This window comes from Petromyzon marinus, chromosome 7, assembly GCF_048934315.1.
Source record: "Petromyzon marinus isolate PM22_M1 ecotype Great Lakes invasive population chromosome 7, UKy_Petmar_22M1.pri1.0, whole genome shotgun sequence".
Taxonomy (NCBI): Eukaryota; Metazoa; Chordata; class Hyperoartia; order Petromyzontiformes; family Petromyzontidae; genus Petromyzon; species Petromyzon marinus.
This window is the reverse complement of record NC_133673.1, coordinates 6,079,183-6,095,117: the sequence shown is the minus strand read 5'-3', so window position 1 is coordinate 6,095,117 and position 15,935 is coordinate 6,079,183. Positions and strand designations below refer to the sequence as shown.

Genomic DNA, 15,935 nt, shown 5'->3' with positions numbered 1-15,935 from the left:
TAACCGGGTGTGGCAACGCAGAAGCATCTTGAAAATTAAAATCATTGGATTTTAAATGCACAGCGTATCACCGAACATCTCTGATTTTAAAATCCAATCATATCGAAAATTGCAACGCTAAAAGTTGCTCCAAGCGCACTAAACGATTCCCCAAATTTGCGGGCGGAGTGCTCTGATGTTTATTTCATGCCGAGGCGTTGGAGGCGTTGGGGGGGCGAGAGGCATCGGGCGAGAGAGAGAGCATCAACAGCCTCCGACTGTCTCCCGCTCGCAGCACTCCTACGGAAGCAGCTCTTCACCTGCACATCGCCACGCCAATGCGCTTAATTAAAACCCTCGAGGCCACATTTGTGGAACCGGCCACAACACGCGGACCTCCCTGTCAGAGTTGCGTGGGGGGGACGACGACGACACATTCCAGCATATATATATGATGAAACACAACGTAAACATCTAAAATGTGAAATGCAAAAGCTTTCAAAAATTGGTGTGAATGCTTACGCTTATACTCACTGTGAGCTGTTACGGTAGATCCAGCTGGGGCAGGAATGGCTGCGGATTTGAGCCGAAGTAGTGATTAACATGACAAAAGAATTAGCAATGTTTCGGGTGTTTTAATGCCTCGGCTTTTCAAAGCACGGACACAAAGTGACCGCTCTTCTCTCGACGCGCGGTTCGCAAAAGAGAGCGCGATTCTAAGCAAGTGTATTTTTCACATTCGGTTCCTATCCGTGGGTGATTTCTATCCCGACCCTCCTTGTCTTCAAGCCAAATTTAGTTTTTGGATTTTTTTTTTTACAACTTAATAGCTCTTCGCGTGCTGAAGCGATTCAAAGCGAAAACTTCCAATGGCAAGGGTCGGGGATTTCGTGGCCGTTTGATGGAGCCGTTCAATTTCACACGGCAAAAAAAACCACAACGCTCGTCTTAACGCACAATTCTCCCGTTGTGTACTCGAGAGGTAATATTTGTTTTTTTGTCCAGAAATTACAGCATGTAATGGTTACAGGGTACTGCATCCAGCACAAGAGTCTCTCATTATGTGAACACAATCACAACTACACGCGATTATTATGCATTGGATTATTTTGCAGTGATTCATATTTTTTGTCTCTCCTTGCGTAGTCGCAGTCTGGTGTAATCGCGGGCAATGTTAGCACCTTGTATGGGAACACTTTTGCGAATGTACGGACCTTGCGATTATGAATGCGTGATCGCTAAAGACACACGAGCGATCAATACAGCCAATGCTTGAGAGTAAATCATATATTCCGCAACCCAAAATTGAAGTCAAATTTTACGGCTACAGCGCTCGGTGTGACGCCAATTCCCAGAATTTCATCTCACATAATTCCATCTCACATTTACGCAGCGCCCACGAACGCATCAACATCTTCTTTTTTTTGTACACCGGCTGGTGTTAACGGACATGCTTTCTGATAAATAATAATAATAACGAAAATGCGGTAATGTTTTAATAAATGGTGGAAAAAATGGCCCCAATGCGTGGACAAAAACCGCATGAATTTTGCACGAGCGCTGGCTGTTTTGGTCTGCCGATGGAATTTTTTTCCTAGTAAAGCTGCTGTTGTTGTAGATAGGAACAGTGTTCTGCTCTGCTCCCAATTACCCGAAGCCGTGCTCTGTAAAGTAACCCTGGCTACCCCAGCAGAGCGGAAGAGGGTCGTGATTCCGATAAAAAATGTACGTAGCTGCTCCAGAGTCGGGCGAGGAGAGGGGCTAAAAGTTTGCAGTGCAGTCTTTTCTTTTTAAATGCAAAACCTGTTCATTCCCCAATTCCCAAGGCTTACCTTCTTTAATGCTCTCATCCTAATTAGAGGAAAATAACATTCTCAATTGATTGGCATTTCCAAAAGTTGGAGTGGGTCTTGCGCTCTCCCAGGTGCACACGGCTGGAGTGCTTTTTCATTCTGCCTCTCAACACTGCCTTTCGTGTCTCCTGACAGTCCTGTGTAGTTTTTACGGGTGAAGTTTCAAAAGGAATAGACCCCAGGCTCAGTTATTAGTAGCCTGACTGCTTCCCCACACCATCTCCCCTTCCTCCTCCTATCTCACCCTGCCCTCTATTTATAATTTATTTATTTATTCCATTGGGATTTATGTCTATCCCCCCCCCCCCCTCGTATTTTGCCTTGACTCCTTCGATCAGCCTCGTGGCCCCACAAATATTAGCCGAAAAGAGACGCAAGTGCCGGCAGCCACCAATGCCATGCAGCTGCACCACTCGCGAGCACATCCAACCCTTCCGTCGCCCGCCCGCTCGCCATCTCTCACCCCGCATCCCCTGAAACACCCCTCCGTACACACACACACACACACGCGCGCTCCCCCGCCCGCCAGCCCCCCAAACCCCTTCCCACATCCCCATTAGCGGAGGCGGCCCGACTACAAAAAGGGGGGGGGGGTAGTCCCCCACCGCTCGATACGGCAGGAGAGCGGCGTTCGGACCCCCGTTCGTTCACCCCGGCGAGCCGCGGACACTTTGATATCCACGGCCGTCAGAAGGGCATTTGCTCGGAATTGGAGGTTGGGGATCTAATTACCTGCGCCGTAATTGGGGGCTGGGGAATAGACCAGGGCGCACTCGACTCAGTGCAGATCAATTATGTTAAGAGAACATCTGTAAGTAGACCTTAATGAGGTCCATTAGAGCAACATGTTCGGCCGCTGTCAGACGGAACTTGTCAGTGAAGTTGGGCGAGCCTCGGATGGGAGGAGAGGGGGGGGGGGGGCGGTGGTCGGCTGGAGGTTTAAATACCGAGGCAGACAGCCCCCATTTCAGCACTCACACGAAGGAGGCCCTCACTTCCGAGCCGAGGGGGTTGGGGTTGTTTCTCGCCGCTCCGTGGGCTTTTTGAACGTCGTGCCGCCGGGCGCGCGCTAGCGTCACTCGATCCGCCCGTCAGTTTTGCCGCCATCCAGCGTCAAACGTGGGCATACCTAGGAACCCTGGCTTAGGAGCGCCCATCCCATCTCCTCATCCTCCTCCTCCTCCTCCGCAGCATCTCACCGTCGCAAGCGCTGACAGGTGTGGACAATATATCTTTTGTTTCGTTGTTGTTTTTTACAAAAAAACTAAATTGTTTGGGTTTAAATTCTGTTCATGAACGTGTGTGCGACTTTTCAACACCACCCCTTCCTCCCCCCCCCCCCCCCCCCCCGATTTTGCGTTTTCTTTTCATGTTAATTTTCGAACACTGTAAATTAATTTTTGCTTTTTAAAAATAAATTAACACAAACGTTGGCACACTGTTTCGTAGGGTGTCGAGGTCTGGCCATCAGCCAGTGCAAACGCCTTGGAGATAACGTGAATCGCTGTACGCAGCGCCTCGTAACTTCGTCTCCCGCTCTCCGCGTGTGATTTGCAGTTGTGTGGGGTTTTTTCTTTACAAAAAAAATATATACTCTCAAACGTGTCGTCCAAAAACAGCGACACGGGAATGAGTTCCGAACAACTAATTGTGTTTTTCACGTACATCTCCAAGCGCGCGCACTCGCCCGTCACGTGCGTTGCAACCTGTGCGCAAGTAAATAGGTGGAGGTGTAGCGATGTTCAAATTATTATTGTGATAGTCCCAAGCTTGTCAGGTTTCACGGTATGTTCCGTCATGCGATCGTTCCACCACTTTTCTGTCGGGCGAACGTGTTTATTATGATGCCAAAGGGCGCGTGTGCAGCTATTTTTTTTCTCGGCACACTTAAATAAGAACAACATACACACGTAGCAACATTCACGCCGTCTGTGTGTGTGTGTGCGTATATATATGCCTCTCATAGCGATGCGTACGCGTGCGTGTGTACTACCGCTTTTTTGCATCTTCCGTGGAATATTCAAGGAACATTGTACACAAAAACACCGCTCCATACCGAACGTGGCTTCAAATCCAGGGTTATGATTAAGAGCCACGGCCATATGCTTAATGCAATTATGGGATGAAATTTGCGTGCATTGTTTGCGAGGCTCGGCGATATAAGGGCTCACGGCACTTTTCTACGCTCTGCGGCTTTTTGTAAGCCCTCGCCATGCAAATGTTCCCGCACAAACTGTATTACTGAAAACACATTAAATGTTGCATTGTTGCCAAGTCCACAATTGGTTTTTTGCCGCAGTTATTTGGTTAATAATTGATGTCACTCTCTTGGGGAGCCGACTGGAGGGGGCCTTGTGTGTGTGTGTGTGTGGGGGGGGGGTGGAGAGAGGGGAGGTAAGAAACGCGAGTAAAAAATAAATTCTTTTTCATTTTCATAACATTAAAACGGTGCAGAAAATTGCCTCGACGGCGAGATAGCCAGCTCTCAGATAATTTAATTCATGTCAAAACCTAATTACTTTCAGGTAATAACCCTGTCAGCTTTAGTGCATCTCATCAGTCGAAATGAAAAAGCCGACCGTTTTATGACCCATCCAATTACCATTTACTTTATGAGGGAAATTGAATGACATGTAACTGAATGTTAAGTATTGATTTCCTTTATTGCTCGCCGGCCGTGCTGCTGCATATCATTCAGCCCATTTTTGCCTTCCATTCCCCCTGAAAGCGACAATCTCGACCGCTCACGAAAATCCCTTTCTGAGCGAGAGAAAGGGTGGAAAATTGCTCTAAAATGTTAAAATGGGCGTCATGATGGCAGGGCAACAATACAGCGCGGCCCTTTATGCTCGCCTGAAAGGGGTTTGTGAGGGGGGGGGGCGAACTAGTGGGCCATTAATTACACAGGCCCGCATTAGTGTGGACAGCAGCGTTTCCAACGTTTAATTAGTTTAACGACTAGAAGCTAAGATTTGCGCAGAGGTGTCTAATCAGATGCCATTAATTGCGAGGCAGTCATTCTCACAGCGTGGGGTCGGGTTTCGCACGCTGGAAAAAAAAAACCTCATCTCCTGGAAGGTAATTAATTTAATTGTCCTCGTTAGCTGTGCCCCCTTTATCGATCTCCCCATGCCCCCCCCCCCCCACATCTCTCACCCCATCCCACCACCTTCATCCCTCCCCCACCACCGCCAACCACTCACACACACTCACGCACCTATACCCCCCCCCCACCAACCCACCCACCCCCCACCAATCCACCCACCCCATTCTAAATTCCCTGAGGGATGACATTTACCTGGGTGGTGCTGGTCGTGTTGACAAGCAAGAATTAGGTGTCTCCGTGCGTAGTGCGCGCGCAACGCACACACGCGCAACGCACACACACACACAGGCAGAATTACTTATGGTGTGGAGTTGTATCCGCATTGGGCACACAGAGTGGGGAGCGCTGTGTCACCATATATCATCCGTGTGTATCGTGAAGAGAGTCGCTGGGCGCGCTTGGGTCAAGTTCGCGCCGAGCGTGAGGTTTTGTTACCGGTCGCTACTTTACTCCCACTCGCGCTCTCTCCTGCCCCCGCCAGCCAAGGTAGGCTACAACACTTTCGTTCACACACACACACGCACGCGCACCGTAGTAGCGTGTCCGTGCCATTATTAATACGGCGTAATAACAGGACGCATGCGGTGTGTGCGCGCGCGCGCATTGCGGCTGCGTGTTGCGCGATTTGCCCGCGTAGGATTGTCGCCTGATTGATGCCATTCGCGTGTCCACTCGGTCTCTCCTCTTAAAAATACCGTGAGGCTCACGCGGCGCGTGCGTTCGGTGTGTGGTGTGGTGTGTGTGTGTGGGTGCGCGTGCACGTGCCTGTGTGGTGTGTGTGTGTGTGGTTGTACGTTGTAGCCGATGCAGTGAAGGGAGCTGGGCTCTGCCAGATTGCTGGTGGTGCACAAGGCTGTGTTGCCCCATCCTCCTCCCCATCCTGGGGTCTCCCTCTCGCTGTGCCGCTGCTCTGCTCCAAACGTGTCCTTGATAAATGGCTCTTTCTAAAGGCTCGCGGACGGAGGTGGATGGGTGGTCTTGTGTAACGTTTCGTGATAGTCGCGTTCACTGGCGCTGCTGCTGCTGCTACTGCTACTACTATCGGCTGTGGTACAGAGAGACGGACGGTATGCAGGCAGGCAAAGAGGGAGGAAGGGAACTTTGATAATAGCTGGAAGACATGATAGGCCAGACGGGCAGACAGACCGACATACAGGATAGTCAGGATGTGTGGGTAACTGTCGCGCTATTCGCATCACTAAAAGAATATCTGAAAAGAGGCGTGCGATCAGTCGGTCACTGCTGCACATTTGGCGAGTGCAGCCTTCGCGCGGACACGTCGATGTGGTGCCGCGCATGACGGGTGCAGTCAATGCAGACAGCTGTATCTTCAAAGAGTGCAGATTGGATAAACAGATCTTGCTTGTATTTGAAAAGTTCAGCGCGCAGATTGATAACCTGTAGGGGTTGTCTACTGTGCAGTGTGTGTGTGTATATATACCTACATACTAAGGAGATAATCACATCACTTGGAATGCGCATTATATCTGCATGCCTCGGAAGCTAAGCAGGTTTTGAGCCTGGGTAGTGTTTGGATGGGCGAGCACCACGCACAAAAAGGCTGCTGCTGCAGCAGAAAACAAAACCCACAGTTGTACTGCGCTTGTATGCTCCCACATCTTTGCCTGCCTGCCCGCCTTCACCGACCCGCTCTGACCAGTGTGGTGAAGTATGGTTATATCCCCCCCCCGCCTCACTCGATGGCCGGGCGGCGTGTGATTTGGGGGGGGGGGACGGGGGTGGGATGCTCTTCCAGCAGTGGATTGCCGTAGATGGTTCACACTCGCACGGCGGCGGTGGGGTTACTGGCGTGCCCAGGCACTTGCCCATTGTTTTATTTTCTCAATTGTTTTGCCATTGTTACTTGCTGACCCGCCCATATTGGAAGACATCTGTGGTGGTGGTGGGGGAGGGGGGGGAAGAGCTTCATAGCTCATCGGCTTTCCTCCCGCAGTCTCAATTTAAAGATGCCGATTCTGCCCCACGGGGTACGTCTGGCGTGTGTGGGTAAAAGCCCCCGACGTAACACAGCGAGCGAGCGAGCGAGAGACGGAGAGAGAGAGCACGCGAGAGAGAGAGAGAGAGGGGGGTGGGAGAGAGAGCAGCGCACGGCCCAGAGGAGAGAACGGCGGGGGGTGGAGAGAGCGTGGAGACTCGGACAGTTACCGCCAGAGAGAGAGAGCCCCGACACAGGCAGTTCGTCCCCATCGCTGGCTTGTTACAGGCGGTGTCCCTCCGTGTGCGTGCTCTGCGTGTTCCAGCTTCCGTGAACAACCCGCGCATGTGCTACGCCGCTAATGTAGCCCTACAGCTGGCGTGGAATAGCCCCGTGGTTTAAGTGCGCGCCCGTTGTTTGACGCTACAGTCTATTGTGTCGGACGTCGTGTTTCAAACATAGGCTGCTTTCAGGACTAGTCTATTCGCGGCTGTCGCTATTTTTTTTTTTACACTGCGTTTGGTTCTCGGTTTAAATACGCTGCGTACGGCTATTTGGTCTACACTCGCCGCCAGTGCGGCTATTGTCTCAATGCGCTATGGACACGGTCTCGTGTAGCATTGCTTCGTACGCACTCTCAAACCCAGGCTGTTGCTCGCTATAGCCCTTTTACACACACACACGTGCGTGCGTGTGGCAGCAGCAGTAGCCCGCTAGAGGTGTTGTCGCTAGCCACGCGGATTCACCACCACCACCATCATCATCGCCACCATCATCACCATCATCAACCACCGCGCCCCTGTAAGCCGGACTTGGACCATCATCATTCAACATTCGCGTGCGCGGGACGTGATGGGATGGGATGGTTGGTGATTAAATTCCACTAATTGGGTGGCGGCGATTGGCTGGCTCCGTTAGGCACAATAAAGAGGAACAGGAGGAGGAGGATTTAGAGGTGACGGAGGGGAGGGGGTTGTGGAGGAAGAGGAGTGGGAGACGGCTCCCCAAGGGGGGGGAGGGGTGGTAGTGGTGGGGGGATCAGGGAGGGGTGGATAGACTCACAGGGCTGGGTAGAGCAGAGTGGCCGAGCGGCTGATGAGTGCATTAGGAGGAGCAGGAAGAGGAGGAGGAGGAGGGTCGAGGTGGAGTGACACTGGGCTGGCAGCCACGAGCTGTGCGGAGCGAAGGCGGCCCCGTCGTCTTGTGTGTGGAGCATGAACGGTGAGCGGGGCTTACTACGCACACAGACACGCAGACGGACACATAGACACAGACACGCACACAAACAAAAGATCCCCCGTATAGCCTGCACACGCACACAGGCATAGGTGTACACTACACACACAGGTACAATCTAGCTACACGCGTGCATATAGTTGTACACAAGCACGTCCAGGGATATAAAAGGCGTACGCCTACACACGCAGATATACGCACGTACACACAACATGGACACAATTATAAATGCATGTGCCTGGGTACACATGCGCGCACGTACGCTGCGCACACACACACACGCGCGCACGCACGGTCACAAACGCACGCACCACAGACACGCCTGTGTGGTTGGTGTGTGTGGTGGTGTGGTTGGTGGTGTGTGGTTGGTGTGTGTGGTGGTGTGGTTGGTGGTGTGTGTGTTGTGTGTGTGGTGTGTGTGGTGTGCTTGCGCACGTGGTAGCGATGAGCGGTGGCGCAGCGGTGAGCCACACTGCGCTACAATTCTGGCCACCGACGTCCGATTCCTGCCCGTGATGCGCATAATCCGGCGTGCACGCGGCTGCCGTGTGTCCCAATCTGTTCCGGGCCTCCGCTTGGTCCACTCAACGTACCGATCTTGAGTGCGGTGGGGTTTTTGTTGTTGTTGTTGTGTAAATGCGTTGAGCAGTTTAATGCGGGGGTAGGAGAGACGAAGGCGGCGGCGGCGGCGGGGCTGTAGCGCCTACGCGTGCCCAACTCGTGCGCCGTGCAAGCCTTAATAGGCGCTCGCTTACAAGCGCGTGCAACCTGCACGATCTGCAATGATACGCGTCGCGACACGTGTCTCGGGGAATAACCAACACGTCCTAGCCCTCTTTGTAGATCGGGTTACATCTCACGCTCTAGTCGGTCGGGGGAGGTTACGAGTTCAAATCCCGTCTCGGACTCCATCATCAACACCTCGACCGGTGTCAATAAATGGGGGGCGGGGGGAGGGACATCATCGCTGTCAACCCGTACGGTTTGCCCCGTATTCTTGTACAGGGAAATCAGAGTTTTCAGATCCACACGGCGTGCGGCCGTTTCAATACGAGCAATACCAAAACATGTTTTGTGTTTCTCTCCCTCGTGATGGGCACTTTGTCGGGTGAACATTGAGATTTATAAGGGGCACGGGGTGACCGAATAAGGTCTGATTTGGTCTGTAATAAGGTAGGCACTGATAAGGGATTTCCAGGTATGGGGAAATCAACAGTAGTTGTCCTAATGGACAATTAACCCCCCCTCCCGCCGGCCATAATAATGTGGAATTCCCACTACCGGCTTAGGGCTGCCAAGTGAGATGATGAGCTCTGTTCCATGCCCGTTTGAGTCGAGGCACGCCGCTAGCCACATACATCCACAGTGCTCGTGTCCCCTGTGTCTGTATACATAAGTTGTGCATCTAATGAATTGTAAAGTCCTTGAGATATGAATGTGATTTTGTGTTATAGATCTATCCAGCGTGCTTGGCTGTGTGCGTTTCAATGATGTACACTCACCCACCCAGGCCCTTGCTATGCGACTCGACAGTGGCTCTGTGTGTGTTGTCTTTGTACATTAATTTACACTGTGTAATGAGTGTGGGTTCTGCATTTGACCTGCTTAATAGAGCATATGTTTGACACGTACAATCATATTTATATTCACACGCGTGCACGTAGTACAATGGTTATCCCCACGCCTGTGTTCTTGCACGCCAAGCCACGTGTGTGTGTATGGGAACAACGCATACGTTTTATACGCACACGATATACCTGTGTTACACGTGTGTGTGTGTGTGCGACGAGATGTAAACGTCATTGTAAACTACACTTTTCGTTGATATACTTGGGAAAGCATCTCGTACCGAGTCACAAGAGTCGTATTTCATGAGGATTGAAATGATTGGCCAATCCCCACGACCTGAGCAAGTTTTTATTTCGATTACTTGTGGCAGGAGCCGGGAGGACCCCCCCCCACCCAGCACACTCGCAGCTCTGCACAGATTGATTCAACAACTCTAATTTCTGTACTGCCCCCCCCCCCCCCCGTCGAACCTCCATCCCGCCACCTCGCAGCCCAAGTTTTTAAAATTCGTGGCTCTTCTCGGCCAGTTTCGCATCCGAGTACGAACCAGGCTCTAGCCCTTACCGCATAGCTTTCGAGATATTCGCGTTGGTGGTTGCGGTGTGGTAGGTTCATAGTTGCATTGTTACGTGTCGGTACTTACAGACGTGAACAAAATTGATGTGTAAATGTGCACGTGCTTTGTGGTTGTGTGTGTGTGTACCTACACTCGGTACATCTGTGTACACTCGATGCAAGTTTAGATGCTATACTTGACTGTATATCGTACTGAATATAGCGTAATATATGTAGTGTATCATCATACAAACATCAATACACCACTAGAATAACACTATCGCCACCATACGAATATCATCGGTCATGACCACCATAGCATTATCTGTCACCATCACAACCATATCATCAACTTTATGACCACCATACCACCATCAATATGTTACCATCACCAGCGTATCACCATCACACCACCAGTATACTAACATGACCAGCGTACCAACATCACCATCTTCACCACTGACGTGTAAACTTTTTTTTATTGCAACCATATAAAAGTCATGCACAGAAATGTATGCACAATGTGCGTGTTGGCATGTTATGAATGCAGTACAAGTGCGGACACATACCTGCCCAGGTAAGAGACCCCGTTTAAGACGAACGTCGCTCTGGAAAGAGATTCCTGCGTTCGACTCCTGTTCGTGACAAACACCACCGTGGGAATTTGTATCTGAACCTGGGCTGCATCTCCCCCTAGGTAGACTCGGCCTATAATTGATAGCTTGATTGCGCCGTTTATAACTTAATAGGTGCTCGCAAACTGTGTTTGCACAATGTCTGTCCAGTTGAGAAGGGGACAGATATATGCACGTGTTGTGCATTGCTGTCGTCTGTGTAAATGAATGATATGGATGGCGCATGCATGTGTATGCGATGAATGGGAAGATGCTGTGAATGAGTCCACTGAATGCACTCGGGTCACGTGTGTCTGTCTGTGTGTGTGTAACTACGCAGATCTGTATGTACCATAGGTCGTGTGCATGTATTCGAGCCAAATAATACAATACACGTAGTTGTGTCCGTAATTTTGTATCGTGGACACGTGTACACGGGCACGTATTTAATAAAACAAGGCAATGCGTGCCGTTTATAATGCTGCTTGCAACCCGTGTTGCTGGCTTACAAGGTGCACAATCATACTGCGCTTCCATTTTATAGTTTGCGAGTGTCTTTTTATGACACGATAGTAATTTACAAAAGGGTCTCGGTGACTTTATACTACGGTGGTAATTATGGCATGGTGCAGATGGTTGGAATGGTGATGACATTTGGTGTGGTGACGCTGGTACGATGACAATAATATGGCGATGATGATACTGATATGGTGGTGATGATGGTATGTTCCAGTTAATAATGGTAAGTGATTATTGGTAGTAATGAAGGTTTAGTGATGGTGAGTGTGGCATGTGGATGATATGGGAGTTATTTGGAGATGGGTTTGTTGATCGTAGGAGCGCTGCTGATGATGTTGATCCGATTTGTGTGCTAATGCTGATGATGTGATAATGATGATGGTGTGAGCGTGTGATGGTACCGGTATCGTGTCCAATGGTGATAAGCTGGTTGTGATGATGGAACATTTAATGGTGCTAACAGCACTGATAATGGTTGTATAGTGATGATGTTAATGATGACACCACCTATATAGTGATGTTGATGATGGAAAGGTAATGTGAATTGGGCTATTCGAGTTACAATTTTGTATTGAGTTTCAAGCATGCAGTCACAGTATTTGAACACTTCTTCTTTGCCCGGTTCATGTCGGATGGGACCTGGTTACCACAACGTGTGTGTGTGTGTGTCATGCAGGACTTGTGCACGTGTCCAATGTGTACACATCACTGTCAGAATCCTATATACAGTCCGCAGTATTCGTATTCCTGTTTCGTAATATACTGTGCGTGTGTATTTCTTTTCCTTTCCCGCACCTCCGATTTAGCACGGTTGGCTACGTATGGTGCGAAGGAAGTTCAACATACAATAACGCTGCCAACACATGCCGTATACGTATATAGGACTCGATATATTTTTACTCGTATTGTGTACACGCATGCGTTCTGTACACGCAGCTAGTATTGTGTGCATATACCCGTGAAAGGTGTATTGTAGACACGCACACACACACACACACCTATACCCAGTAAACATGGAAACGTTGGTCCAACGGTTCCAACCACATGCCAACGTTGGCTCAACGTCGGTCCATCCATTCCAAGGACATGCATGTTTTGGCTGGATCATATGTACACCTGCCGTGCTCCTGATAACCGGAATGAATGGCAATCATAGGAACGCTGAATGTAACCTATGTAAAGAATAAGAGTGCATGCATGATTATAATTGATTGGCCAACTCTGCCAAAGCATTGACCAATTTGTTTTTTTCTTTTATATATTCCAGACGGATGTATCGGAAAAAGATCAGTCACGGACACTCCTGTATATTAAAGTACAGAGGGATTTTTTTGTTTGTTAACCATGTGTACACGTGTGTGTGTGCTTTTTTCAGGTATCAACGTGTGTTTTGCTAACTGCGGTGTATATACAACCTCGTGTGTACATGCGTGTCTGTTGAGCGTGTAATACATACCCTCCAATGTGGCATGCATATGTTGTGTGTGTGTCTATAGTCTCATCTGGCCACGCAGTGGATCCAACAATGAAATATGCACCGACCATATGCAGTCGAAGCATATCCAATGCTGTGTACTCATTCGTATGTATAGACCTACAGGCATAATATAATCTTATTGATGTGCATGCACATGTATGCCCACTTACATACCGCTGCACAGACATTCCAACGTAGACGCATCTCTACACATCGTACCCTCGATGTTGAATTCAATGTTTAATTGTTACACACAGAATCTCGTGTAGCCAGTTACCCAGCTATAGTTTAGAAGGGAGGCCTTGAGTGTCGATCAGCACAGAAACAACAACGTCGACCGTACGGAAGAACGGGGGAAAATGGGAACAGAACGTATGTCCTAGGTAGAGGCAATAATTACGCTTAAAGACTTTTTAATATATATAAAAGACAGTATTTACAATGTTGGCACCAAAAACGAGCCCATGCCCGTCCATACACTCCCTCCACCAATGTTATAGATTTCACACCCGCATAACTTACTCTCGCACACACACACACATACAGTGCCACATGCATGCTCGCACGCACGCCCTCTGCCTGGCATTAGGCGTGTCCTCTACCGGTAACCCGGCCAAGGGCTTTTAATGGTGGGCGGCTGTAAAAGTAATTAAGTGAGAGAGGGGGGGGGGGGCTGGTGGGGAAGGACGGGCGATTTTTCATTCTGGCCAAGCTCGTTTCGCTCTCTCTTTGTGTCGCTAATTACCAAGCCAGTGTGTTGGGCGCGGATCGATGGCATGTTCGTAAGCTGTTATTTAATGAGGGGGTTCCTTGTGGGGTTTGTGTTGGGTGAGTTGTGTGTGTGGGGGGGGGGGGGGGTATTTGTTGGCCCGTGAATGCGAAAGTAGAGATGGAGTGTGGGGCCCCTTCCAGGCTGGGGGGGGATGTTTTTTTTTCCTTTTCGTGGGACCATTTTTATCCTGCACCCCACCCACCACCCTATCTCTCCCTGCCCGAAATGTTGGCCAAAGTCGCGCAAGCTGGGGGGCGGGGGCGGGCGGGGGGGGGGCCGGGCCAGTGGACAATTTGCCACGGGGGCCAGCAAAACGGAAAGGTGTCACTCGCAACTCTGTGCCTCTGCTGCTCGTTATTAAGGCCCCGGCACCGAGACACGCCACGGACTGGCCGCTTAATTTATCCTCAGGAGGGGGACCCCTTGTTAGTGAGCCCCCAAGTTTTTCGTTTCCCTGCAATGTTTTTTTTGCTGCTTATTGGGTTTGGAAGTGGTCTGGTGGACGAGATGGTGGTGGTGGGGGGGGGGTGGTGACTGTCTCCCGGTAATTTGCGGCTCATTGGATTATAGAAGACAACTGTGCTGGTCTACAGGTGTGCTCCGAGTAACGGGGTTTTTTTTTTTAGCCGTGCATTTGTTTAGAAATGATGACGGATGTCACGCTTATTGCTGCAAAACGTACGAGCACCGTTTGCACGTGGCGAGTCGTGTTTTTGTTGTTGTTTAGCTTTCGTTTTATTATTGCGGGAGGTGGAGTAAGGCGTGGATGCTTTGTGGGTACGATCCCACCAACAACCCCTGGCTTGGTTGTATCTTGCTTGTCGCGTTCCTGGCATTCTTTGTAGGCCAATTCTGTGTGTAGCAGCTGTTTTACTACGGACATTAGCGCCGTGCCCTAATAGGTACACACGCATGGCGCTTGTTTGTAAGGCTAAACAGGTGAATCTCTTCCCGTTCCCGTCGATAATGCACGTGCGAGGGCAGGCTCTTTGCGTTTTTATGTCCTCGGATATGTCCTTGCCATAGCCCATCCTAAGAATCTCTCCTTAAGAGTGATTTATAAATAAGCGTGCCTCCTGTGAGCATTTGCCTAATCAGATTATGTGTAATAATTACGTTAAGTGCACTTGGTAACATCGCTATTGCGGGTCTGGGGTGTCGTCGTAAACGCCGCGACGCACGTTCAAGCATTTGTTGTGTTTTTTGTTGCAAAGCGATCATAGCTGGAGCACTTAAAATAAATCGCCAACCATTTCCAAATGTCTTTACTTAAAAGCCCAAAACAAGCACCTTTTTCATATAAGCGCCTCCAATTACATGCTTGGGTTTCCGTTCGCCACACTTGCGCAAATTGGGCTCAACGTTACACATTCGACGCCATCAGTGTAGCGCACGAAGCGCATTGAATGCAAAACAAAGTTTCTCGTGTGTGTGTGTGTCTGCACATGTCAGTGTGTGTGTGTGCGCGCGCACATTTTCAAAATACGCCTATCGCAACATCGTGTTCAAAATCACTTGACAAGGTAAACGAGGGATTTTTTTTTTCCTTGAGCGAGAGGAGCTCGTTTGAGAGGGGAACACAGGCGGCGGAGTGGAGGTGTGTGGGGTGGGTTGGTGGATTTGGCGGGAGGTTGTTGACTGTAGTTGGCCAGGGACTTGGGACCACCTTTTTGCGGGTTCCCAGTCCCCTCCGGGACCACCGATCCCCTTGGCGTGGCGCTGCCGAGTTGGAGGCGGCGCGCGAGCCGTGCCTGCTGGCTTCAGCGCGCCTCCCGCGAGACTTGTTTTGTCAACAAGCGGCAGCTGTTGCACGCTTCTCCACGGACACCCCTCCTTTCTGCCGATAATGAGGCCCGATTTATCAAGTGCAATTAGCGTTACATGGAATATTGCTGTCGCTTGCGCAAAAAAAAGACTTTGGAGAGAGAGGGAACTGTGTTAACCCCCTTCCCCCCCCCCCCCACGTCTCCCAACACCCACCGCTCCAACAACTCGTTTCGCGAGCGCCTGACTCAAACGAGTCGAGTGCATTTATGTTTGTGGGTTCATTTGTGAGCTGCGTCCGAGCCAGGTGTGTAAAATGTAAGTTTGTTAAGTGTAAGCGCGCGCCGCTAATCTCGAGCGTGCGTGTGCGACTCGCAGCCTGCATGATTGTGAGGTTTGCCGTGAAGCAGTACAGCAAGTAGGGCACTGACCTATGTGTGTGTGAAAATATTTAGATATTGGCGCTTGCCTGTGTGGGCGCTCTCCAGGTACTTTTCTCGGGTAAAAAAAAAAAGCTTTTTAAGGATTTTGGTCACAACATCCTGGGCAGGGCAC

The 15,935-nt window shown here is 50.1% G+C and overlaps 1 protein-coding gene across 9 annotated transcripts in view; it reads left to right on the top strand.

Annotated features, from left to right (window-relative positions):
* LOC116939879 (LIM domain only protein 3) overlaps nucleotides 1-15,935 on the top strand; it is a 167,848-nt gene that overhangs the window by 125,429 nt on the left and 26,484 nt on the right. The window contains exon 1 of one of the 9 annotated variants that reach the window (XM_032948848.2): nucleotides 2,782-3,049. The exons of 4 other annotated variants lie outside the window; for them this stretch is intronic. Coding sequence is in view for 2 of the 5 variants with exons in the window: in XM_032948842.2 (XP_032804733.2) it covers nucleotides 15,650-15,698 (49 nt within the window). In the remaining 3 variants the exon portion in view is untranslated. Of the gene's footprint in view, nucleotides 1-2,781; nucleotides 3,050-5,096; nucleotides 5,425-5,524; nucleotides 8,096-15,214; nucleotides 15,699-15,935 lie in introns of those variants that run through there. 4 more of the 9 variants (XM_032948847.2, XM_032948844.2, XM_032948851.2 and 1 more) reach the window with 4 other exon arrangements.